This window comes from Pelodiscus sinensis, chromosome 2 (assembly GCF_049634645.1).
Source record: "Pelodiscus sinensis isolate JC-2024 chromosome 2, ASM4963464v1, whole genome shotgun sequence".
In the NCBI taxonomy this organism is placed as follows: domain Eukaryota; kingdom Metazoa; phylum Chordata; order Testudines; family Trionychidae; genus Pelodiscus; species Pelodiscus sinensis.
Window position 1 is genome coordinate 71,261,261 of NC_134712.1, and position 27,984 is coordinate 71,289,244.

The 27,984-nt window shown below is 39.5% G+C and overlaps 1 protein-coding gene across 5 annotated transcripts in view; it reads left to right on the forward strand.

Annotated features, from left to right (window-relative positions):
- The window catches only part of NOL4 (nucleolar protein 4), a 265,203-nt gene that overhangs the window by 150,400 nt on the left and 86,819 nt on the right, over positions 1-27,984 (forward strand). For all 5 annotated transcript variants that reach the window (XM_006115357.4, XM_006115358.4, XM_025180839.2 and 2 more), the window contains one exon: positions 22,270-22,553. In XM_006115357.4, coding sequence (XP_006115419.1) covers positions 22,270-22,553 — 284 coding nt within the window. The remainder of the gene's footprint in view (positions 1-22,269; positions 22,554-27,984) is intronic.

The following is a 27,984-nucleotide window of genomic DNA, read 5'->3' on the forward strand; positions in this document are numbered from 1 at the left end:
CATTAGCTCAGGGTGGTCTTTGAATCAAAGCCAGACATAGTGATGGGGAACCCACACAAAAAGGCAAGCAGAGAAGATATATTTAAAGAGATAATTTACAGGTAATCTAATGCATCAGTTTTGATTAGAAAGCAGTAATTTCCGGGAGTTCTAATTCAGTTCAATTTAAAATGAAGTGTTTGTTTTTCAAAAAGTTCTATAACATTTAAAACACAGGAAGTATTATGAGAGCTTATTTGCTTGCTTTCAGTCCTTTGTACTCTACTGTGCATTGAAATATTGAGACACAAAGTAGGTGAAGTAATACTTTTATTGGACCAACTTTGGTTGGTGGAAGATACAGTCTTTCAAGTTACCTGACACTCTACACAAAGCTTTAGAACAACCAGTGTAGCTCAAAAGCAAGTATTTTTGGCAAAAAGCATTTAATGTGATACAGGATAAGTAAGATAATATCTTTTCTTTTCTCATGTCCTGGGACCAATGTAGCTACGACACTGAAAACAATATATGGAAATATTTGCAACTTAACACAGCTATCTGTAGATTTACAAAAATTATAAACAATCAATGGCATGAATTTTACAGATTTGTGTATCTCTGTGAAAACAAGGTAAGCAAGTTGTTGGAATTTCTTTCATGCTGAGATCATGTGACTTGCTTTTTCAGTCTTTCACTCTGTAGGACATGGCTGAGTGAATTTTTGCTGGATTGGTATTTCAGATAGCTTTTAAAGGCAACTTTTTTTTCTTTCATGAAAGATGAGCTTTATATTGAGTTAAAGTCTTCTGAATCTTCTCTCTACCCATTTCAGAATGTGGCCTATAATATTTTTCTGGACTGATTATCCTAGATGCTGAATCTGTCTGAATTTCTTGTAGCTGCCCTGAGGGAGTTGAGTTTTTGTTTTACATTTCTAAACACATTTTAATAATTGCATGAATGGAGCTAATTGCATGAGTACTAGATAAAAATAAATGTGAGTCGCTAAAAAAGGTCTAATGTATTTATCCAAAACAGCTATGCATACAGTACACACCCTTAGGAAGATTCTGCATATAGTGTTCTTGAGGAATCTTCACATAGATTTCTTCTCCCAACGCACTGTCCATCTGGCTTTTGTTTAGAGAAATACACTTCTTGACAGAAAATGGAAAGATTTCAGAAAAAGTTAGACTTTTCATGACAAATTTTGATGTTTGAGGAAACAGCATTTTCCCTTGAAAAAAAGACTGAATATTCCTAACCAGTCTAGTCACAATACAACCTAGCTTTCCATATTCTCAATTCAAAAAGTGTTGAAAGTTGTTGTCCAGTTACTTCTTAGAAGATGTACACACATTTATTTTCCATATAACTCTGCTACTAACAACAAGGTACCGCTCAGTTTCTTTCTGCTGCATCATGGTCTTCTATAGCAGCAGATGATTTATTGTGTGTTGCAGGTATTAGAGTAATAAGAGTATCCTGAGATTGCTGTATTTCAAGGCTAAGATTAGAAACTAACCCATTTGGGGAAATAATCTGCTCACGTTACAAAATCTGGTGACTGATTCCACGGAAAGTGTAGTTTTCGCCCCATTGATTAAGCTCAAATTATCCAAGATTGATCTAAATACTTGGGCCATACATTGCCATTCATGAGATACAGAAAGAAAGAAGCATTTTCAAATTTTTAAAAACTGGCTTGATCCCTGATTCTTAAATCTTCTAAAGGTATCTACATAGAATAATGTCAGGAAATAATGTCTACTGTTCAAAATCTCCATATACATACACAAACATTTCTCTAAATGGTTTGGTTGACATTTGTGTCCTTGCTTGTCTATACTTCACATTTTTTAGCATTCATTAGCTTACCATATCCATTTAACCAATTATAATAAAATTGTAATTTTCCAAATAGCTTCATAACTTTTGAAGTGATTCACTGTCTAGTTCTAAAATATTGTTTGATCCCAGCATTCAGAAAAGAATGAATAGAGGCTTCAGAAACATTTATAGCTGCAGCACCAGTTGATAAAATCAGTAAAAACCTTTCAGACTCAAATTCAGTGTTCAAAGTGCAAGTAATAGACTTGGTTGCAGTGCTTTTACTGCTCCCAGCTTTGCCTTGGATTATGACTTCTTTTGTCTCATTGGTTGTATTATGCTATCTAAACCAGCTATTTGCCTCTGCAGTAAATCTAAACTCTGCTTTTTTTTTCAGAAAAATCACATTTGGCATTTCATATTGCTGATGGTTATTGGGGTTTTGTTTGTTTTGTTCTTTGTTTGTTTGTTTGTTTTGCTGTGGGTGTAAAATAATCAAAGGTCACCTGTATTGTTATAATTATTGTAAGTGGTGCTCCAGTCAGACTGAGATCTATAAACATGCATTCCAGTTTCAACATGCCCAGCTAGTCCATTTGGTCCCATATCATAAACAGCCAGCCATTCATGAATAAAAGGATTTTCCTTAGCACCAATTTTGTATTCATCCTTGACTGTTGTTAGAAATTCCAGCTGGAGCTCTTGCTAAACTTTTGTCTTGAAGTTATTTTCCCAGGTAGGAAATCTGTTTGCCATTTCATCTGTTTCACCACAGCACCTTCAAAATGACTTGTTGACAGTAATGATCATGTTTGTATGTGGCTTAACACACAAAAACTAACATCATGGTTTCCTTCATTTAACAAAGCTTTTCTCCTTTTTATATTTTGAACAATTTTCTGCATTCTATTGGATTATTTTCCAAACCTGGATTCTGTGTATAAAATTCTCTGCTCTCTGTGTGGATTGCTAGCCACTGTCTGGATTGAGCATTAGCTGATTCAGATGTTCTGCTGGAATGCTATAATGGCCATTCCAAAATGTGAAATGTTACTTAGGCTAAGCAATCTTGTTCCTAGCAAGTTTTTAGGGGAAAAAATGTGTGGCAGTTTTTCTAATATCATCATCCATTACATCATTGCTTAGAACATTGCCAAACAAATGCTTTAGGGCTCTTGACATGATCTCCTCTTTTACTAATATTTAGTTATGTAATTAAATACAGTCTCAGGGCACAGGATGCACTGTGTGTATCAGTATTGGACTGCTGATAATGTTCATATACTAATCTATTGGATCAGTTCATCCAAGAATCATTTCTTGGAGTTTTATGTTGTCACTTGCCTTCAGTCTTGACCAGAAATGTTATACGTGAAAGAGGAACTTACAGTGGATCTCTTCATTAATGACTTTTTTCTCCTAGGCTATGTCTAGACTGCAAGCCTCTTTCGAAAGAGAGCGTCTAGACTGCACGTTGAACTTTTGAAAAAGCGGCTTGCTTTTTCGAAAGAAAGCATCCAGTGAGTCTGGATGCTCTCTTTCGAAGAAGCCCTATTTACATTGAAGAACGCCTTCTTTTGAAAGAGGAACTTTCGAAAGAAGGCGTTCTTCCTCGTGAAATTAGGTTTACCGCCATCGAAAGAAAAGTCGCGTTCTTTCGATTTAATTTCGAAAGAACGCGGCTTGAGTCTGGACGCAGGGGAAGTTTTTTCGGAAAAAGGCTACTTTTCCCAAAAAAACCCCTGAGTCTGGACACAGCCCTAGATGGGCAATGCCATTGGCAACAATTATAAGCTGTATATAAACTTATTAATGACACATTATTTCTGAATAGTATTCCATGCATGCATGCTTGACATCATAAGGATGCATTGTCATCAGGGTGTGGTTCAAATATTTTGCTATAATTTACCACTGTTCTTAGTCAGCATTATCAAGCATAGAAACACTGAGTGCTTCGTTGAGCCACAAAACACCAAAGATATGGGGACTTCCAGTCTTGAAAGTTGGTGTGATACTAGGTTCCTTAACAATAGAGTACAGCCAGAATTCTTTATTTTTAAAGAAATCAGCCTGCTCTTGGAAGAACTATAGAATCATAGAATCATAGGACTGGAAGGGACCTCGAGAGGTCAAGTCCAGCCCCCCGCCCTCAAGGCAGGACCAAGCTCCGTCTGTGGCAGAGAATGGCAGCTGTTCTTCTCAAGAGTTGAGCCTTGTTGCAGCTCCTATGCTTCTACAGTCCTGAGCAAGAAAGACAAAAGAAATCAATGGAACTGTGGAATGCAGAGTACCCTTGAACATTATGTCATTTATTTAGGTACTGAACTACAGAGGTAGAGGGGGACTAACATTGAGCTCTTGATTTTTAATATGTTGGTACTTGTGCTTTGTGCATGTGTTAGTATTATTGATTACTTTTTTCCAATTGAGCTATGTCAGTAAGAAGCCAGTGTCTCTAGCATTCTTCCTCTCCTAGTTGAATTTTATCTTTCATATTGTCTGTTCTAAAATAGACTTTATACCTTTTTTTCCTTTTGTGAAGTGCTTCCATCTCAACCTTCTCTTCTCCAAATGTCTTTCCTCTTTGATTCATCTCTCATGTACATCTGCAACCTTGGCTGACAATTCTATGCATATGAAACCCAACTTTACATCTAAGTGAATTGCCTTATTTTCCCATTTGTTCTGTCAGCCAATTTACATGTGCAATTATGGTAATTGTGCATGCAAAGTAGGTGCATAATTATGCAGAGATGTTATACATTTGTCCTTTTCCTGCGACATTGCTTGCACTATGACTGACATGGCTCTTACTTTGTCAGATGACTGCTGATGCTGTAGAGTGACAGTTCACTAAACTATTAAGTGCACTGTAACTGCATAAAATAATCTTCCTGTTTTGTGCTTCTACCAATAAGATAAATGTATTTTTATGGATAAACTTTCTCAAATCTACGGTTAGCTTATAAAAAACTCTTAAATTGTGTTTAATTTGTTTTCTGAAAAGATACCCACTTGTTGTTGATTCCATTCTGGACAAGTATGTTTCTGTGTGTGTGTGTTAAACCTACTGTTTAAAGAGTAGATCCTACTGCCATTGAAAATAGTGGGAGTCTTTCCATTGACTTCAGAGGAAGTTGGATAAGCTCTAAATACTGTTTTGTTTTTTCTGGCTATGTATTTGTGAATGAGCAGGACTTCATCAATGAAATAACTTAGCTCTGACTCCTTTGTTACTGAAGCCAATGGCAAATCATTAATTGATTTGAATTATGCAGGACTAGGTTTTTTAATTCAGAAGCAGCTTAGTTTAATTTTTAGATGGAATAATTTGCCAGGGGAGTAAGAAGTTATATGCACTGAAAAGGGAGAAGAACTTGCTAATGTCTAAAGAGGACTTATTGCACATATTCATCTTTCTTCTAATGTGAAAAAATGCATTGTTGATAGAGTTAGAGTTGCTCCTGGTTGTTTGAGGCTACAACTACATTACACACCTCTTGTGACAGCATGTAGGACACAAGCAGCTCCATGGCACAGTGAAAAGCAGGCTGTGTCCACAGTGTGGTGTGTAGGTACATATGCCAATGAAAGACTCTGGAGGAGAAGAGACAGCGAAGAAAGGTTTCAGCAGATCCTTCCTGCCAAAGCCTTTCATTGTGGTGAGGAAAGGCTTAACAAGGAGGAGGCAGTTGAGAAAGACTCTGTGCAGGGAAAGACTCCTCCAATGGGACCTGGCAGAGCCTTTCCCTGTTGATGGATTTTGTCCCTGTGACAAAGAAAGGACTACAGTACCATAGAACAGCCAGAGGCTTTCCCCCTGCCAGTGGAGGCAAAGGCTTTCTTCTTCCCTGCACCGTATCTTTCCCTACCACAGAGGGAGGTTCTATTGAGGAAGCTGCGTATGTACCTAAGCCTTTCATCACTGTCTTCTCCCTGCCAGAGGCTTTTCCTACTGCCGAAATATTTTCCTGCAGAGGGGAAAGGCTCCGATAGTGGAGAGGCAATGGGTTAAAACACTCTTAAAAATAGTACACAGAAGGGTGGTGGGCTTGGACAAGTAGAGGGCATGTACAGTATGTACTCACAAACATACTCATGCCTTCCAGGTGTTATTCCACCTGCCCACACCAGGCCTCACTGGCTACACTTTTGTTGATGCCCTACTCAGGGGCTATGCAGGTATGTACTCTACATGCCACTGAAAGAAGCCTGCAGGGTAGATGTACTCTTAGGGTATGTCTAGACTACATGGCTCCGTCAACGGAGCCATCTATTCTAGTTTACCCAGCATAGTCAATGAAGCGGGGATTTAAATAATCCCCACTTCATTCAAATAAAAATGGCCACCCGGCTGTGCCGACGATCAGCTGATCTGGCACAGTGCAGCAGTCTAGACGCAGCGTGGTTGACAAGGGAAGCCTTTGTCGACCGCTCTGGTATGCCTCGTGAAACGGAGCCATGTAGTCTAAAGATTCCCTACGGAGCCATCGACGGAGCCATGTAGTCTAGACATACCCTTAAAGTTGTGCCCTAAACTTGTGGAGAATACAAATAGTGTGTGATTAAAAATGAAATATATCCGACTACATGATTTTGACAAATTGATACTAAATGGTCACTATCAAAGTTAGCAGAAGTGAAATTGGACCACATAGTTACTATATATTGCAATGGGATTCCATGACTCTGCACGATGCACTATTTTGTGTGTCACCATACTACTATTCCAAAGCCACATCCAGTTGCTTGCAGTGCTCTCGTCTTTTTAATCACCAAGTTTATCAAGGTTGGAGAGTGCCCCTTTGATTTATGGAACCCAGAAAGTTGCAGTATTTCTGAAAATAATGTAACTAGCAATTTAAAGTTTAAAACATTTATTTACGTAGCATTTGGCTTTCATTCAAAATGTTTAAACCGAAAATGCACAACTAGCAATGGAAGTCAAAGAATGTAAAATATACTTGCAATATACATGCAAATAGGTGGTAAAAATAAAATAACTTGGGGCATTTACTCACATAGCGTACTATATATGGCAAGAGGGCCTACTAAAATTAGATTACTCATGGCGTAAAGCACCATGTAGCAAAAGTATAAGTATGGAGGCTTACACTAATAGGGTGTGTCTACACTTCACTATTAATTTGAGCACCAAGGTTGAGCAACCACCAAGGTTGAGCAGTCTCCTGCCACCACTGCGAGGAGGAAACGTAGGGTAGTGGTGGTTGGAGACTCTCTTCTGAGGGGAACGGAGGCACCCATCTGTTGCCCTGACAGCTCATCTCGAGAGGTATGCTGTCTGCCAGGGGCCCGTATCTGAGATGTTACGGAGGCATTGTCGAGGATTATCCGGCCCTCTGACTACTACCCCATGCTACTCATCCACGTGGGCACAAATGATACTGCCAGGTGTGACACTGAGCGGATCAAGTGTGACTACAGGGCTTTGGGAGTACGGGTGAAGGAGTTTGGAGCGCAGGTGGTATTCTCTTCTATCCTTCCTGTCAAAGGTAGGGGCCCCGGGCAGAGAGAGGTGCATCCTGGAGGTGAATGCCTGGCTGCGACGATGGTGTCGCCAGGAGGGATTCGGCTTCCTTGATCACGGGGTGCTCTTCCAGGAAGGACTGCTTGGCGGAGATGGAGTTCACCTTTCTAGGAGCGGGAAGGCCTTGTTTGGACACAGACTGGCTAACCTTGTGAGGAGGGCTTTAAACTAGGTTTGTCGGGGGCAGGTGAGCAAAGCCCACAGGTAAGTGCTGCATGTGCGGGACTGGGAGATGGGTTGGAAATGGGGGGGACTACGGCCTATAATGGCAAGGAGAAAGGAGGGTCAGGGCACAACAGGGAGGCAAGATCAAATCAGTATCTTAGATGCCTATATACAAATGCGAGAAGTATGGGTAATAAGCAGGAAGAACTGGAATTGCTAACCAATAAATACAACTATGATATCATTGGTATTACAGAAACCTGGTGGGATGGGACGCATGATTGGAATGTTGGTATGGAAGGGTACGGCTTGCTCAGGAAGGACAGACAGGGAAAAAAGGGAGGAGGGGTTGCCTTGTATATTAAAAATGTACACACTTGGACTGAAGTGGAGATGAATGTAGGAGATAGCTGTGTAGAGAGTCTCTGGGTTAAGCTAAAAGGGGTAAAAAACGAGGGTGATATCATGCTAGGAGTCTACTACAGGCCACCTAGCCAGGTGGAAGAGGTGGATGAGGCCTTTTTTAAACAATTAACAAAACTATCCAAAGCCCAAGATTTGGTGGTGATGGGGGACTTCAACTATCCAGACATTTGTTGGGAAACTAACACAGCGAGGCACAGGCTATCCAATAAGTTTCTGGACTGCATTGGAGACAACTTTCTGTTTCAGAAGGTTGAAAAAGCTACCAGAGGAGAAGCTGTTCTGGATTTGGTTTTAACAAATAGGGAGGAACTAGTTGAGAACTTGAAAGTGGAAGACAGTATAGGGGACAGTGATCACGAAATAATAGAGTTCATGATCTTAAGGAAAGGTAGAAGGGAGACCAGCACAATTGAGGTAATGGATTTCAGGAAGGCAGATTTTGATAAGCTCAGAGAACTTGTAGGTAAGGTCCCATGGGAAGCAAGACTGAAGGGAAAAACAACTGAGGAGAGTTGGAAGTATTTCAAAGGGATGTTGTTAAGGGCCCAAAAGCAAACAATTCCGCTGTGTAGGAAAGATAGAAAATATGGCAAAAGACCAGCTTGGCTTAACAAGGAGATCTTGCACGATCTCAAAATAAAAAAGGAGTCATATAAAAAATGGAAACTAGGACAACTAACAAAGGATGAATATAGGCAAGCAACACAGGAATGCAGGGGCAAGATTAGAAAGGCAAAGGCACAAAATGAGATCAAACTAGCTACAGGCATAAAGGGAAACAAGAAGACTTTTTATAAATACATTAAAAGCAAGAGGAAGACCAAGGACAGGGTAGGCCCACTGCTTAGTGAGGAGGGAGAAGCAGTAACAGGAAACTTGGAAATGGCGGAGATGCTCAATGACTTCTTTGTTTCGGTCTTCACCGAGAAGTCTGGAGGTGTGCCTAACGTAGTGAATACAAGCAGAGAGAGGGTAGGTTTAGAAGATAGGATTCACAAAGAACAAGTTAAAAGTCACTTAGGAAAGTTAGATGTCAGCAAGTCACCAGGTCCTGATGAAATGCATCCCAGGATACTCAAGGAGCTGATAGAGGAGGTATCTGAGCCTTTAGCTATGATCTTTGAAAAATCATGGCAGACAGGGGAGATTCCAGAAGACTGGAAAAGGGCAAATATTGTGCCCATCTATAAAAAGGGGACTAAGAACAACCCAGGAAACTATAGACCGGTAAGTTTAACATCTGTCCCAGGGAAGATAATGGAGCAGGTAATTAAGGAAATCCTATGCAAACACTTGGAAGGTAATAAAGTGATAGGGAATAGCCAGCATGGGTTTGTGAAGAACAAGTCATGCCAAACTAATCTGATAGCTTTCTTTGATAAGATAACGAGCCTTGTGGATAAGGGAGAAGTGGTGGATGTCATATACCTAGACTTTAGTAAGGCATTTGATACGGTCTCGCATGATATTCTTATTGATAAACTAGGCAAATATAACTTAGATAGGGCCACGATAAGGTGGGTGCATAATTGGCTGGATAACCGTAGTCAGAGAGTTGTTGTTAACGGTTCTAAATCCTGCTGGAAAGGGATAACAAGTGGAGTTCCTCAAGGGTCTGTTTTGGGACCCGTACTGTTCAATATCTTCATCAATGATGTAGATATTGGGATAGAGAGTACGCTTATTAAGTTTGCGGATGATACCAAACTGGGTGGGGTTGCGACTTCTTTGGAGGATAGGGACATAATTCAAAATGACCTTAGCAAGTTAGAGAAATGGTCAGAGGTAAACAGGATGAGGTTTAATAAAGAGAAATGCAAAGTGCTCCACTTAGGAAGGAACAATCAGTTCCATACATACAAGATGGGAAGCGACTGTCTAGGAAGGAGCATGGCAGAAAGGGATCTAGGGGTCATAGTGGACCACAAGTTGAATATGAGTCAACAGTGTGATGCTGTTGCCAAAAAAGCAAATATGATTCTAGGTTGTATCAACAGGTGTGTTGTAAGCAAAACTCGTGAAGTCATTCTGCCTCTCTACTCTGCACTAGTTAGGCCTCAGCTGGAGTACTGTGTCCAGTTCTGGGCGCCACATTTCAAGAAAGATGTGGAGAAATTGGAAAGGGTACAGAGAAGAGCGACAAGAATGATTAAAGGTCTAGAGAACATGACCTATGAAGCCAGGCTTCATGAACTGGGCTTGTTTAGTTTGGAAAAAAGAAGATTAAGGGGGGACATGATAGCGGTTTTCAAATATCTAAAAGGGTGTCACAAGGAGGAAGGAGAAAATTTGTTCCTCTTGGTTTCTGAGGGCAGGACAAGGAGTAATGGGCTTAAAGTGCAGCAGGGGAGGTTTAGATTGGACATTAGGAAAAAAATTCCTAACTGTCAGGGTGGTCAAATATTGGAATAAATTGCCAAGGGAGGTGGTGGAATCTCCCTCTCTGGAGATATTTAAGAACAGGTTGGATAGACATCTGTCAGGGATGGTGTAGGTGGAGCTTGGTCCTGCCTTGAGGGCGGGGGGCTGGACTCGATGACCTCTTGAGGTCCCTTCCAGTCCTATGATTCTATGATTCTATGATAACTAGCGTTATTTCTAAATAACAATGCAAGTGTCTAAACAGCTATTCTGTTATTTTGAGATAATTTAGAAATAATGGACGGCTTATTCCAAAATCTGTAAACCTCATTCAGTGAGGAATAATGCCTATTCCAAAATAGCTATTTTGAAATAAAGCAAGTGTAGACGCTCCATAGCTGCTATTTCAAAATAGCCTCTGACCAGGGCCACTCTAAGTTATTCCTCCCTGGTGTCTCCTGGGGCTCTAAATCAAGAAAGCACATCTACATTAGGGAAGCCTCAAAATTAGTCCGAGGCAGGTTTCCCGGCAGTGTAGACGTGCTATTTCAAAATAAACTATTTCGGAATAACTATTCCAGATTAGCTTATTTCAAAATAAGCATGCAGTGTTCTGTCCTTGTGGCTCTCATTCCTGGTTCTGGGCCTATACATTTAATAATGATTTTTAACTGTAAAAAAGAAGTGAAAGTACATAACATTTTACAATAACCTATAATACCAAATGTTGATGGGAAAAGGTATGAAAAGGAGAATGAGTCAGAATGAAAATACCATTATGGTTTAAGAACTGTGTCAAAATGCATGGTACAAACAGAAGATGTGCAACCAGAAATTAATAATAAACAAAAGAATTTCAGTTTTTCAAATATTTGTTCTAATTGGTGGACAAAATAATGACTGGTTGAGCTAATCCATCCATCATTTCCTCTTTAGGTCCTTAAGAGACGTTGGGGTAAAATAGAGAAGAGCAGATGGAGGCTATTGAAATGAGCTTCACAGACTCATGGCTGCCACCTTCTAAAACACCATGGTGTGTTTGCCATGGTACTAAGCAGGCTAAGGGCTCTTTGTACCAATTCCCAGGCCATGTTTAACACTGGTTCATGTTGACCAGTGGCTAGGTCATGTTAATACCTTTGGCTCATTTTTTCCATCTAAATTAACACAACAGTGTGCCTGGCTTTCATGCACAAAAGATTGGAAAATTTTAAACCAAGAATGTCTCTTGGAGCTGCACCTGAGTCCTGAACCAATTTTCCTCTTTGTCTTCATCCACCTGGGGAATAAAGGTGGAGTGACCCAATTGTCATTCTTTTTCTTCACTGTACGGAATCTCAGGTAATAGGACTGCATGGCAATGGGGAAGGAGAGTGAGTTGTGGGTGGGATCCACATGGACAGAGCATTTCCAGGAACCAGGGTCACTATAAGGTGTCACAGTGCCTCAGAAGGTCACAGCTGAGGATGCCAAATTCAGGAAAATCTGCTGAGAAATAGGGCAGACAGACCCCAGACTGAATGGCCATTATTCCATAAAATATACTACGCCAGCAACAAAAGTAAACTTCTGTTTCACCACAATGGCTAACAAGAAGTCAGAAATCTGGCATCCCAGGACTCTTTTCATGCCCAGAAACTAGACTTTATGATGAGTGGTTATTTAAAACCAATTTAATCAAACAAAGGGGTCTTCGTATCCCAAGAGATAAGCCACATAGCTCAGATCTTACTCAATAATCATACTGCTGCCAATCCTATAGTATCTAAATATTGGTTTATAAGAGAGAAGAAAAAGGAGAAAGTTAGAATAATAAAAAATCATAGACATACAATCATTGCAAAGTTCATGGATCAGTTTTGAGACAGTGACATTACAGACTGAGGACTTGTGAAGTGTCTGGTATTTTCCGAAAGATTGGGTGGTCCTCAATCCATTGCTTGGAATGCTCCTTTTCATAGATGACTAGTGCCTCCTCGTATTGGTGGGTGGCACCATCTAAAGAGGAGGACATGTGACCACCCCGTGTGTCCCCCCCCCCCTCCAGTTATCATCCTCTGCTGCCCTGTGCCCAGCCTGGGGCCACAGGACCCTCCTAAATCCGTGGTATCTGGGGAGTGTGGGGGCTCAGTCCTTCTCTCCCTGCAGCTCCACCTCACACACCTGGACAGTCCTCAAAGCAATTGGCTACTGGGAGAACCTGGCTGGGAGGTAATAGAGGCCCATTCCCTGCCCAAGTGCAGCTGATGGGGACAGGCGCTGAGCATACTGGGAGAGAGGGGCTTGTGTCCTAGACTTTTGAAGGGCTATGAAAAGTCAGGACAATTTTTTAAATTGTTTTGTTCTACGAAGAAAGCCCCTCAGTAAGCCCAAATCATGGCATTTTACCTCCACAACAGATTTCTGAGGCTTTGGAAACAACTAATAAATGCATATAATGAAATTCTGAAGCTGTCTTTTGATGTAAATTTCAGGTGAGTTCTTAAAGTTACTCTTTCGAAAAATAGATTATGAGAGACCAGTCATTATGGCCTGAAACCTGCTCATCATCTGAGTGGAGGTAATTGTTACTAAGAATACGCTCTTAATTAATAGGGAGAGAGACAGAGAATTTGACATCACTGGTTCAAAGGGCAAATACATAAGAGAATCAAAAACCATACAGAAGAAATCTATTTGTAGGGAATACATGAATTGGCGCTTTCAGAAATCTAGATGACATTGGGTGACAAGCTATTGTGCCGTCTTATAAAGATGGATTGCAGCCAAATGGATTATCGCTGAACTAATTTATAGGCAAGCCTGCTTTAGAGACAACAGATAGCCCAATATGTCAGGAATGGAAGTCTCCAATGGATGAAAGTGACGTTGAATAACCTACTGTGATAAATGTTTCCATTTTACCTTATCTGCTAATCTAATGAATGCTTTCCTCCTCTGAATCAGAATGTACTGTACCTCTGCCGAGTAGCTCTATCCATACATGTCAAACAGCCAGCATCCAAGCTGTTAATTGCCAAGACAATGGGCTGAGGTTTTGTGAGACTGTTTTAAAGAACTGGGAGTGTAGTGGGTGTGTGAGCTGAGATATGCAATAGTTCTGAGAATCAAATTCCACACAGTCAGGCTGGTGCTGTAAGTAGCAATTGGGTCTTGTCCTTCCTTCTGAAGGACCATGGTAATTATAGGAAATGGTAGGAAGATCTGCCATCAGTGGTTGCTCCAGTGAATGAGGAGAGACCATCTGAGGTGAAGCCTGGACTCATGCCATTTCAAGAGCAAAATGTGACATTTTGTATTCTGATTGGTGGCAGAGATCTTTAAGTGAAACTCTCCACTCCTGAAACACTTGAGTAAGAATTCCTTTAGAGTCCATTTCTACATTGAAATGGTCCATTAGATTGACCATAAAATGTGGTATACGTAGAGCTATAAGACTGCTGTGATTCTGAATGCACCACTGCTATGGAATTGCTCCTTGCCCGTTGACGTAATTCATTACTGTAGTGTTGTCTATCAGGGTAGTTGTTCCCTTTAGCAGAGGCAGAAAAAATCTGCATGTTGTCTCAGTTGTCTTATCATTCTGAGTTCCAAAACATTAATATGAAATTGTAAGTCCACATAGGACCATAGCCCAGTGAGGCTAGAAAAGAGCTAGATATATTCCCCTGTCTTTCCAAAGGTGGGAGGCTCTGGTTCTATCATTTCTAGTTGAAGTAGAGTCCACTTGTTGAAGAGACTTGTAAAAATGATTCTTGAAGAAGTGTGAAATGACTTTCAGATCCTATGGTTAAATGTAATTTCAGTTTATGCCTCCTTGAAAAAAAAAAAGAAAGATGGGGGGTACCAGCTGTTGGAAGGGGAGGAAAGAGTAAAGATCTGTACAGATTGATCAAAACTCTTGCTCACAAAGTCAGACTTACTGGTCTGGGTTAAGTCCAGGATGTCACCAATGAGGAAGCAGAACCTTTCTTATATCAGGACCTCTTCCTAAAAGATTCAGCCAATCTCTGACAGAATTAGGAAAATAATTATTTCTGCCTGGAGGTCACCTGCAGTTTGAATTTCTTTTCTATTTTATGCTGGGATATAAAGGCTAGAGATCAGAGGTATGTCTACACTACTAAACCATGGAATGAGGTTTAACTGTTAATTCGAACTAAGGAGTTTATCTTGGAATTGCGCTTCTCCGCCACGTGTAGATGCGGGTGGTTATTCCGGGCTAGTCAGTTTCCAAAATGACGACCTCCAGGGAACATGCTAATGAAGCGCGGGATATTTAAATCCCACACTTCGTTTGCAATTTCGGTCACCCTCATTAGCCTCCCTCGTTTGAACTAGGGGGCTAGTGTAGACATACCCAGAGGGATGCTCTTGAAATCTTTAATGTGTAATTTCTTCATCTTTTTTTGAGTAAATATGTCATAACCTTCAAAAAGCAGGTATTTTGTTGCTTTGAACTTCTTTTGGTTCAAGCCAAGATGCTCTTCTCATGATAATCAACAAAGCCATTGACCTTGCAAGATGCATCTGCAGCATGAAGTAACACTTTTAGTGCTGTCTTGGAGACTTACGTTTCTCTTTAGATTCTAAAAACCATGAAAATCTATCTCAGAGATAGTCTATTGGCTATCAAAGCCTGTCAGTTGGCCAGTTCTGACCTCTAGAGTATCTGGATCACTTTGGGAGAAAAATATATTCTTCAGTCTTTCTGTTCTGGATGCTTTGGGTTCATTTGAGTGACCAGGTCATCTGGACCTTTCCTTTGCTGCCAATACAACTAAGAGATAGATGAGTATAAAATAGTTACAATGCCAAGAAAGGTGCTTTATATATGCAGTCTGTCAACTTAGATGCTGCAGCAATGGAAGCTGGAGCCTGTTAAGATCCTTAATGGGGCCTAGAAGACCCTCATTAATGGGCATGCTCTTGACCATCCTCATTAAGTGGTCTTGAGAAAACTTTGAAGTTGTCTATCACAAATGGAGTTAATGGAACAGCAGCTTCATCTGATGATGAAGAAAAAGCCATGTGTCACTGGATATTCTTGTTCAAAATGATCAATGTCCTCTGCATTTCATGATCCTGTGTGCAAGCAACTTCAAGTGATGGTAGCTGAACTGTTTTGTGTAAGGTTTCATTTATACAAAAGATTTATTTCTACAATGACCCACACAATATGACCCACACAAGCTGAGAAATGAGAATGAAGTCTCCAAGCTGGTCATTACATCCGGTATTAAGTTATGTGGTGCCATGGAGGATGTATCCCTGGGTTTGAGATCTCTCTGATTTGTGTCTCATATGATGAATCTCCTCTTTACTGGCTGAGGTGACAAGTTAACAGCTCTTGGAGAAAGACTTCTGTTAGACACATGTGAGGATGAACAGTAAAACTCCTTTCTAGGAGGTCCTTTTCCTCATGGAGTGTTAGGAAATTAGAACAACTCAAAAGTATTCGGTGAGAAGTTGGTTCCAGTGAAAAAAACATATGATGACATTGTCATAGTTAGCATGCTAGGTGCCTGTACTATTCTAGATTTAGAAATTGCAAAAAGGGGCAAAATCTCTAGTAAAGGAAACTGAGGCTCAGCAGAGACCCTCGGATGAGGTAAAAGATAGGGGGACAGGTGGAATTGCAGAGTTTAAACTAGCGGTTGATGACTGGGGCAAAACACGAAGGCTATGTCTACATTGGCATGATCTTGCGCAAATACTCTTTAACGCAAGAGTTCTTGCGTTAAAGTATTTGTGCAAGAGAGCATCTACACTGGCATGTGCTTTTGCGCAAGAGCATCCGTGCCAGTGTAGACGCTCTCTTGCGCAAGAAAGCTCCAATAGCCATTTTAGCCATCGGGCTTTCTTGCAAGAAATTAATGTTGCCAGTCTACACTGGCCTCTTGCGCAAGAACAGTAGTGCAAGAGGGCTTATTCCTGAGCGGGAGCATCATATTTCTTGCGCAAGAAGCACTGATTTCACACATTAGAACGTCAGTGTTCTTGCACAAGAACTCCCCACCAGTGTAGACAGGCAGCATGTTTTTGTGCCAAAGCAGTTGCTTTTGTGCAAAATCATGCCAATGTAGACACAGCCTTACTGAGGCAGAAATGTGATAGAAATTTAGCCGTGTTAGTCTGGGGTAGCTGAAGCAAAATGCAGGACAATGTAGCACTTTAAAGACTAACAAGATGGTTTATTAGATGATGAGCTTTCGTGGGCCAGACCCACTTCCTCAGATCAAATAGTGGAAGAAAATAGTCACAACCATATATACCAAAGGATACAATTAAAAAAATGAACACATATGAAAAGGACAAATCACATTTCAGAACAGGAGGGGGATGCAGGGGGGGGGGAAGGAAGGAAGGAAGGTAAGTGTCTGTGAATTGATGATATTAGAGGTGGGGAGAGTGGGATGTATGTGAGCTAATGGTATTAGAGGTGATAATTGGGGAAGCTATCTTGGTAATGGGTAAGATAGTTTGAGTGTTTGTTCATTCCTTCCCGGAGAGTGTCGAATTTTAACATGAATGACAGTTCAGAGGATTCCCTTTCAAGTGCAGATGTAAAAGGTCTTTGTAGCAGAATGCAGGTGGTTAAGTCATTGAGAAAGTGTCCTTTCTGGTTAAAATAGCAAGAGACTGTTTTTTCTTTGTGATCTTGTCTGATATCTGTTTTGTGGGCATTAATCCTTTGGCGAAGTGTCTGAGATGTTTGTCCAATGTACATAGCAGACGGACACTTTCGGCACATGATAGCATAAATTATATTTCTGGATGCGCAGGAATATGTGTTCTTGATCTTGTAACTCACTTGGTTAGGTCCAATAATGGTATCAGCAGAATGAATATGTGGACAAAGCTGGCAACGGGGTTTGTTGCAAGGGAAGGTACCAGGGTTGGTATTAGTGTGGTATGTCCTGTGGTTGTTGGTAAGAATAATCTTGAGGTTAGGTGGTTGTCTATAGGAGACTATGGGTCTGTCTCCCAGAGCCTCTTGGAGTATGGTATCCTGTTCCAGTATAGGCTGTAGTTTATTGATAATGTGTTGGAAAGGTTTAAGTTGGGGGTTGTAGGTGATGACAAGTGGTGTTCTATTGTTGGTTTTCTTGGGTCTGTCTTGAAGTAGATGGTTTCTAGGTATTCGTCTGGCTCGTTCAATTTGCTTTTTTATTTCTCCGGGTGGGTAGTTGAGGTTTATAAATGCTTGGTAGAGATCTTGCTGACTTAGGTGGAATAATCATGTTGGCATCCAAACCTTTAAGAGTTAATAGCTTGTTGTTTGAAAAATACCTGGAAGAGAGATAAGTGTCAAGCTCCAGCTTTGAATGGTGCTCTTTTCTTCACATGTACAGCTGGGGTTGCTGACTGATCCAAGGGAATCTGCACCACAGTTTTAGAGACCTTTTTCAGTGGTCTCTTTGATCCCAAAGAAGTGGAGTAACCTCTCTACTATCTGGGGTACTTGCTGACTGAGTTTTCAAAGGATGAATAGTACACGCAGAAAAAGGAAGAGTTTGAGTTTGGTTTTGTCTATGGGCTATTAGAAATAAGGCAACATTAACAACTACAATTAAGAAAGTTAACTACTACATAACAGTGATACAAGAAATAACAGAGGGATACTGAGATTGTTTCAGCTCACAGGAAGAAGGAATGCAGTAACTTTTAGGTCCATTCCACCCCTTATGCCATGAAGGTGTGGGAGCAATAGCATGCAGTGCATGTGCATGGCCTCAGTTGATACTGCTGGCTAAAGATTCCAGTCTCACACAAATGGAGGGCACATGAATACCTTCATATGGTGAGATACTTGCTTCGTATGGTGAGATACTCAGAGAAGAAGTTGTAACTAATCACAGCACAAAACAAAAATCCAACTGCCATCCTGATGTCATCAGATTCCACACACTGCTTTCCACATAGGGGCTGTGCTTATGTGCTCGCTCACTCGCTCTCTGTGTTGCTACAACAACCCATTTTCTCTCTGTTGCTACAGGCCCTAGATGATCAGGTTTTTTCCATCCCACTTCCTCCCCCAGGAAATGCTTCAGTTGTGTGGTGGTGTTTTTTCTAAAAACAAATCAATGAAGCTGTCCACTAGAAATATGCACAGGTTACATTGATGGTGTGTTTGAAACCTAACAGTCCATTGACTTAAGATATATCATATCCAGACATGTGACTATTAGGACCCAGCATATATCCCTATATTCCTGAACCTCTCCAGGTACAAACCAGTGTCTGTTACTGGATGATGGAAGGAAAAATATTTGGTAAGGAAACAAATTTTCAGAGTCAAGAGTTTATCGCTGCTGACAGGTTATGACAGACATTCGAAAATATTCTTAATACCATGACAAAATACCTTGTCTGTAATTTATATGAAAACAACAATATACTAGATGCTTCATAGATTAATTCTCAGATCAGAACAGTTTATAATCTGAGACCAGATTATGCCTGGGATGCTCCAGTGAGGCACAAGATTCTGGCAAAGTTCAAGATGTCACCCCTGTTATGCCCTTATACAAAAGTGAGGTTTGATCACCAGTGTCACACACCCTGAATGCAGAGATACACTGATAGGGCACAAGACTCAAAGCAAACAAGAGAATGGGATGGGAAGTACCAGGACCATGGCAGCAGAGCTGGCCAGGTACATGGGCTGGGCTGGGAAAAGTAGGCTTCACCTCTTGTGTCAGACTCATTGACCTTTCCTAGAAGTCAATGGGACTATTTGTATGAGTAAATTCTATTCACATGGCTAAGAGTCTCTAGAGGATCAGTCTCAGTCACAGAACAGCTGTTGTTTTAATGTTCATGTATTCTCTGCAAAAATAGCTCAACTGCCCAGGAATGAAATGTGCTAAACTGTGTAATTTAGTTACCTTGGTAACACCTGTAAGAAGCTATCAGTGCTAAAATGCTTTTATTTTCTTGGTTCTTTTATGGCAATTCATATTTATATTTATGTGGCAAAAGTGTGTTTATGGCCATACCTCTGAACATTCTTTTCCTAGGCATAGATCTTTATTCCTAAGGAAAAAGGTAAAAAGTGTATAACTGCATTATTTACTGAAGGAGTTTTACTTTATGAGAGAGAGAAGAGTTTACCATACAGTAATTAAGTCATTTGTAAGTGCTGCCAAAGTTATGTTTATAATATTTGTATCATTGTTTTAATTATAGTGTTTTGAGTGCATTTGTTAATTTCTAGGGATATTTCAGTAAAGTAATGAAGAGCTGTTTATATTTAATACATTTTTTCTATCTTCTATTACCAGTTATTCCAATACATGTGTTAATCAAGGAATTTCTCAATCTTTGTTTGACTTTCCATAAATAAAATTACAATTCTGTATTTTTATCTAATTTTTGAGAATAAGCCCATGTGTGACAAGTTATAAACATTGTTCTTTCTGTAAAATGATGTGCATCTTGAATTACACCCTGTGTTAGCAGATATGTAGATTCCTGTTCCAATATTGTGATAAAATAGCTGTCTGTTTCTAAAGTTGAAGAAGAGCTTTCAGTATTTCATTTTATTATGTACTGTAAGGATGTGTCTGATCAAAGGCTATCACATATAGTATATTCCTTTACTAGGGTTACCCCTCTATTGGGGTCAACTCCTGTTTGCTGTACTTATTCCAATCATTTCACTGAAGCCATGGATTTGGTGCAGATATTAATTTATAGGCGGCTGCAGTATATTGAACTGGTGACTAGAAGACGCGATATGTCCATCTAACAGTTTTGTACTTGGGACTTCTATATTTCCTATGTTCATTTATAAAAAAGTACAGGATGTGTAAATTTGCTATTCTATTGCAGCTGTTGCTTGTAAAGTATTCTGTTATGTGGAAAGATGTTTCCTTAAACTGAAGTAATCCCAGAATACTATCACTATTGCATGTTTTCATTAAATTACACATCTTTTCAGGCATTAAACAAATGCCCATATGTAGAATATAGACCAAATCCTTCTTGCTTTACTCAAGCAAGACCTTTTATTGGGTGAGTACGGCAACCTGGATGTAGGCATATGATGGCCTCACAAATATGTTTCTGAGACATTGGACAAACGTCTCAGACACTTCGCCAAAGAATCAATGCACACAAAACAGATATTAGACAGGATCACAAAGAAAAAACAGTTTCTTGCCATTTCAACCAGAAAGGGCATAGTCTCAAGGACTTAACTACCCGCATCCTGCTTCAAAGACATTTTAACACCAGACTTGAAAGAGAATCCTCTGAACTGTCATTCATACTTAAATTTGACACTTTACACCTAGGTCTCAACAAAGATGCTAATTATCTTACCCATTACAAAGATAGCTTCCCCAATTATCAGCTCTAATATCATTAGCTCGCAGACATTTACCTTCCCTCCTCTTCCCCCCTCTATTCTGAAATTTGATTTGTCCTTTTCATATGTGTTCATTTTTTTGATTGTATCCTTTGGTATATATGGTCATGCCAATTTTCTTCCACTATTTGATCTGAGGAAGTGGGTCTGGCCCACGAAAGCTCATCACCTAATAAACCATCTTGTTAGTCTTTTAAAGTGCTACATAGTCCTGTTTTATGTTTCTGAATGCGATTTTCATATTACTTACAGGCTACATCTAGACTACATCCCTTTTTTGTAAAAGGAATGTAAATTAGATGTATCGCAATTGCTAATGAAGCGGGGATTTAAATCTCCCCCGCTTCATTAGCATAAAAATGGCTGCCGCTTTTTTTCCGCACGGAGCTTTGTCGGAAAAAAGCACCAGTCTAGACGCTGATCTTGCGGAAAATAAAGCCTTTTACGAAAGATCTCTTATCCCTTATGGATCTTTCGGAAAAGGCTTTATTTTCCGCAAGATCAGCGTCTAGACTGGCGCTTTTTTCCAACAAAGCTCCGTGCGGAAAAAAAGCGGCAGTCATTTTTATGCTAATGAAGCGGGGGAGATTTAAATCCCCGCTTCATTAGCAATTGCGATACGTCTAATTTACATCCCTTTTACGAAAAAGGGATGTAGTCTAGACGTAGCCACAGTGTATAAGATTACCAAATCTTATTTGGTACTATTTTTAGCTGTATTTTTGGCACCTTTTTACTTCTGGTCTAAAGTTAGTGGGCATTAGTTAACTATTCTGTCCATGATAAAGATACACAGACACATTTTGCTTTAATTGACCACAAATTTTGTTTTAATTGACCAACTTCAGAAAATTTTGAACTTCAGAAGCTACTTGTAACAACAATTGTACAAAAATTTGTGATGAAAATCTGACTTCTCTGATTTTTTTATTAACCAGTAATTTTTATTATTTCAGTTACGATTGACATATAGTTTGAGGACCACTGAGACATCATCTCTTGTACTGGGAATCAATGTCCAGTGCTAGCAATGAATGCATAAAGTCAGGGAGCTAAGGAATGTTTGTTACACTACTTATGATAGTGTTGGTTTTTTTAAAATGACCACTTATACTGCATTTAAACATCTAGTCTATAGTACAATATTTTCCATATCCTTGAAAATTGAGCCAGATTCCGTCTCTCGCCACCTGCAACTACACTGACTTAAAACATGGGATATTACAGTGGTGGATTTGGTTATAAGAGCCTAAATAGATGGCTGCATGCATAGCTGGACAAAGCCAGAATTTGCTCCTATAAAGTCAATGCGATGCTTAGTTTTTGTGTGTACAATCGTAATAGTGTGTCAACCCAGATCTTTCCCATTAACTTTGACTATCATTCCATAGATTTATTTCCTAAACTTAAATTTACTTCGAGACTGTTGTGTTCTTGCAAAAAGGTATTAGATACTAGACATCTTTCAAACAGTTTTAATTTTGCTATGCAAAACAACGTGAAGCTATACATTTTATTTGATCTGGTACAGAGATAGTAATGGTGACATTACTGAAAATATGTATTTTTTTTTAAATAGATGATTCAGCGGCAGAGAGTTTTAATGGCAATGAGACTGTGGGACACAGTTCCAATGCATCAGGTGGAATACACTGCAGGGAGATGGCAGAAACCAACAGTAATGGCAAAACAGATCTGGAGCAGGATGAACAGCCTCTGAACCTGAGTGACAGTCCCCTCTCTGCTCAGCTGACATCAGAATATAGACTAGATGATCACAACAGTAATGGAAAGAACAAATACAAGAACCTCCTAATTTCTGATCTCAAGATGGAAAGAGAGGCAAGAGAAAATGGAAGCAAGGTAAGATGCTTCCACATTCTCCAGATATAAAATGTGTAGCTTAGAAAAAGGAAAAGATTTACAAGAGAGAGCCAAGGTTATTGCCAGTTGAGCATTTAATGCATTTTGTGCTCTGAGTTGCATTGTTACCTAGATACTGTATATAAACTTTCACACACTAGATTATGTATACAGCATGTACATATCATGTTTATATACTGAAACAATTAGTGTGCTTCCCTCTCAAGAACAGATGTTATAATGCATTTTAATGAACTATCTGAGGCATTTGATATATTTTAGAAGGCAATCCTATTGTATATATACTTGTTTCCATAGAATGAATCAGTTTAAATGCATGCCCTGTGGATTATTACATGGAAATCATCAACATTTGAAAAGAAATGGATTTGGTTCCGTCCTGATTGTTTATGTATTATGCAGCCAACTAACTTGAATTAAAACTGACAAGTGTGCTCTATGAAGCTGGAATTCCCTTAGGTGTTTTCTCTGTAGTTTCCATTTAAGGGCAGGAGAAAAGTAAAGTGGTTATGTTGTGGAAAAAGTCAGACCCTACATGTTGGATAGCTAGTCCGATAGGAAGGCAATTGTCATGAATATACATTCTAAGGAACATGAAGAGATGATCTATTTAACAGAAGTTTGCCATTGATTTACTCAGCTCCTATTGATAAGTCCTGCTTTTTGTCTGACACACCGAATTTGACAAGTACCTTCTAAAATTCAATTATTGCTATTGTAATATTGGATCCAAATTATATTAATGCTGGCCACTAGCTTTCAGTAAAAGGATATAAATTAGTTGGCAATATAAATATACTTTTTGAACTCCTCTACATTTTCTTGCAATGCTTTGTAATGGGAGTGGCATGGAAAAAACTCTTTCTAGATGTGTTTGGAGATGGGCTATCATTATTGCTGTCCAGAGGAAAACAATTCTGTTTCACTATAACTTCTCAGGTTTTGAAATGTGTTGTTCTGTATTGGAATGAAGCCAAAACCTTTTGAATGTTTCATGAAAAACAGATCATAATGGCATTGAAACCTGTACTTTTTGGCTAAGTCTACACTGCCTCCTCTTATGCTAAAAAATATGCAAATGAGGCAAAGTGTGGAATATCGCAGGACCTCATTTGCATAATTAATTAGGCTCCATTTTTGCGCAAGAGGCTTTTGTGCAAATGTACATGGCTCCTTTTTGCGCAAAAGCTTCTTGCGCAAAAATGGAGCCTAATTAATTATGCAAATGAGGTGCAGCGATATGCCACGCTTCACCTCATTTGCATATTTTTGCGCAAGAGCGGGCAGTGTAGATATAGCCTTCGAGTTTGAAAGGAGACATGGCCACATATATATGCATGCTGCACCTCCTGCTTAGTGGTTAGGATACTGGCATGGAATGTGGAATATTTAGGTTCAAATCCCTGTTCTTTCTAAGAGAGAGATCTCGGTTGAGAGAATCAGAGATTTGGACCTGAGTTTTCCACATTCCAAGCCACTGTCCTAATCACAGGTAGAATGTGAATGTCTCTGATTTTTTTTTTTTAATATCCATGAGCCTGGACCCAAAAGCCTCCCTGATGAAAATTTAGTATAAATTGGTGTCCCTGCAAAATGTTTCCACTTCAGTGAATGTTATTTTATCAACAATCTTCTGACTAACTCTGTATCTTAGTATTATATATATTCTAGTGCTGCAATTACTCAAGACTTCTACCAATTCAGAGTGAATCCTTACTTGGCTAAATGTAAGCTGTGTCTTCACTTGCTCCAGGGCATACTGTTGCAATGATCCCTTTGCAAGGCAATCACCCAGATATTGATAGACACATAGGCTCTTTTGCCTGAGGTACATTGGTGCTATTGCCAGTACTTTTGCAAATACACAAATAAGCTTGGAGAGGGAAGGAGGAAGGTCTTTAAGGTGGAACTAATTTATATCTCTGACAAGAATATGGCTTGGATTTATGTTCCCAAATGCAATTAGAACCATAGTATATTCTGAAACAAAAAAAAGTTGTTAGAAAGGGTTAACATTGTACATGGGTGTCAGTGAATTCCAGCTAACATCCAAACCAATGTTACGCTTTATGTATTCCAATTCTATACTTCAACGGTGTTAAGCAATCCAGTCAGTAGCCTATAGCCATATAATCTTTCATATCACTCACTACAATCCTACCCCATTTCCTGACATAAATTTGCCCCCTTGTTGTGGCCTATAATGGAAAAATGTTAATGTCCATGTTGATTTTTATATATTATTCATTTCATGTGTAGTTCAGATTTCATAAGGAAAGTACTTTCTGAGGGTATGTCTACACTGCAGACGAGATCAAAGCTGCCGCGTCGATCTTCCAGGGTTTGAATTAGTGGGTCTAGTGAAGACACGCTAATTCAAACTGAGACTGGCACTTTGGTAGATGCCGGTAGTCCTACTTCCACGAGGAGTAAGGGAAGTTGAAGGGAGAGTGTTCTCCCTTCGACTTCCTGCTGTGTGGACAGCGCCAAAAGTCGAGTTAAGGTACTTAGACTTCAGCTATGCAATTAATGTAGCGGAAGATGCGTATCTTAATTTGACCTTATCTCATAGTGTAGGCATACCCTGAGTAAGATATCACAGTTTTCCCATAGTGTGGTGTGTTGGTGGGATAAAAGAGTATTCTTATGAAATAATTCTATTCTTAATTATTTTGAAAAAAAAAGAAAGTATTTACAAACATATTTATATGCAATAACAAATTTAAAGTACTACAGTGCAATTGTCCTCGTGTAAAACCTGATAGCTGTTGTTAACACTCTCTCTGGCACATACACTCAGTAATTAATAGTATTTTACCATTAAAATACTGAAGACTATTGAAAGATATTTTTATGTTAAAATGTTTTACAGTGATTGAAAAGGTCCTGAACACTCGAACTACCAATGAGATCTGAGGATGCTTAGCATCTCCAAGGACTCTGCCTCAAAAGAAGACTCAATATATAGCTGAGCAGTTTAAAGCAGATCAGTATATAGGATCAGGTTGTCAGCTGCACAGTGACTAAGTCCACTGTGGCACGTTCTTTGAGCTGTGGCCAAAAGAGGTAGTTGCAGTTTTTTTATTCTTTGGCCACTTCTTCTCTGGCCCCGATATAGTTTACACTTGTTATCTGTGTGCTGTATGGCTCTGCACAGATAGGTGACCCGACAGACCTCAACTGAATTGTCCAAGAAGACCAGAGATTTGATTCGGTAGTGAAAGCATTTGGCCAGATTTATTGTTAATGAAGCACAGGACTAGTAACCCATTGACTCCACAGGGCTATGAATACATGTATGCCTGTTACAATGGATCAGTTCAGTGAATGGTGGGAGTCCCTCTCCACCCCCCTCCCACCCCTCGCGACCAGAAAAAGATACCCCCTTTGTGACTCCTCTTTTATGCACTGATACAAACAAGATACGTATTGCCCCTCTGAGGTGGTTAGTTACAGCTCTTTTCATGTTGGTTCAATCCAAACATCTCTATCCATCATCCTGTCATCCAGACTTATCTTTTGGAGGGGACAATGTGTTCCTCTATTTGTACCATAACCTTGTATTGGGGTGCTCTGATACTACTATCCCTCTGGAATATGTTTATATTAATTGATAATATCTAGGAATTCTTGTGTTTCCGGAATGCCAATCCTGTTCTTGCCAAGTTCATGTATCAGATAGGGAACCTGTAAGCAGGAATCTGCTTTGTAACAGGGGCTGACTTTTGTTCATAACTTGACTCTTGCTAACTTTGCTTTATCTCAGCAGGGGCTGATTTTAGTTGAGGCCTTAGGCCTTACACCAGGTCCCTTTATACCAGGCCTTATGTCTCAGGCTCTCTTTCTACTACATAACAGTGACAAGACTGGGCCAAATGAGTGGTCCATCTAGCCCAAAATTCTGTGTTCCAACAGTGGCCAATGCCAGGTACTTCAGAGGGAATGAGTAGAGCAGGGCAATTATTAAGTGACCCATCTCTTGTGATTCATTCCCCCCTTCTGGAAGTCAAAGGTTTAGGCACATCTAGATCCTCAGATTTGTTATTTATAAAGAAAGGTTTGGATGTGGAAATCTACTTCTCTACGGTGAAGACTGATGCAAAGAATTCATTTAATTTCTCTGCAACACTCTTGTCTTCCTTGGGGGGGTTGTGCTAAGCTATGTGTCTGGCTATCCGACTGCAGGGACCATCCACTAACAAAAAATAGCCAGAATCCAGAAATGCCTTGGCCATCCTCCTTGTGTCCAAATGTACCCTCCACGTAGGGAGTGGGGGAGTTGAAATCATCTGAAGATTACCCCATCCCTGTGCAATGCCCACATAGCAAAAATGGCACAAAAATATTAGAGTGCCGCTGAAACACTGACCTGGGGCCTTCTCAACATATAAAAATATCAGTTCTAATCAGACCTGAGCAATGGCATCATTTACAATTCTGATTATTGTTGAAAAAAATGATTTCATTCAGAACCCACCTGTTTCCTTTTTCTGATGAGGAAAAAATCAGATATATAGTTTACCAACCAAGTTCATATACATTTCTTATCTATGTTAATATTTTCCCAATAATATATTTAAGAACCATGTGGGAAATGAGGGCTGAGAAATATTATATTAAAAGACAATGGGAAAATATCTGATTTCCAGTATATAAAATAGTGATAGAGATATAATTCAAACAGTTAAATGTGTGCCTAAGGTAATTATCCAGTTAAGGCCACATGTAAATACTTGCAGCATTGAACTTTTATTCTAGAGCACCTAAATTTCAGGTTAATCATGATGAATGTATTGTTGTCCTCTGTTAGATTGTAAATTCCCTTTATGGAAGAACCTTTGGGTGTGCAAATCTTTATTTCTATCACATCATTTATTGAAATATAGTAAACCATTTCTCCTTTATTACGTTTTTTTCTCATTTGTACCATGAGGATGAGATTAGATTGACACTATATGGAAAAATATTTCTTTGATTTAGAATATCAGAAATCACAGTTATATAGTTTTATCACACATAGTTAGAGGAGTTCGAGATGATTGATTTTATTTATCATAGATTAGATCATCTGGCCAATATAGTGAAATGTATTATAAATAGTTCATATGCTTAGACAGTTAAACTTGGCGGACAAGCTCATAAGATTTTTTTCCTTTGATAAAAAATGAGGGGCAGAGCAATATATAAAGAACACTGCATCCTATGACTTTTCACTTTAATTGGATTGCATCTTTCTAAAGTGCACATCATTGTCATTTCTGCTTGCATTACCAAAATACGGGGCTTTTTCACAATATCTCTGAAAGGAAGAACTTGTCTCCAATTACATCTTTAAACTGTTGTCTTATTGTGGGCATATCTTGGAAGCTGGCTTTCCAGTATCCCTTGTAATGATAATTCATGACATTAT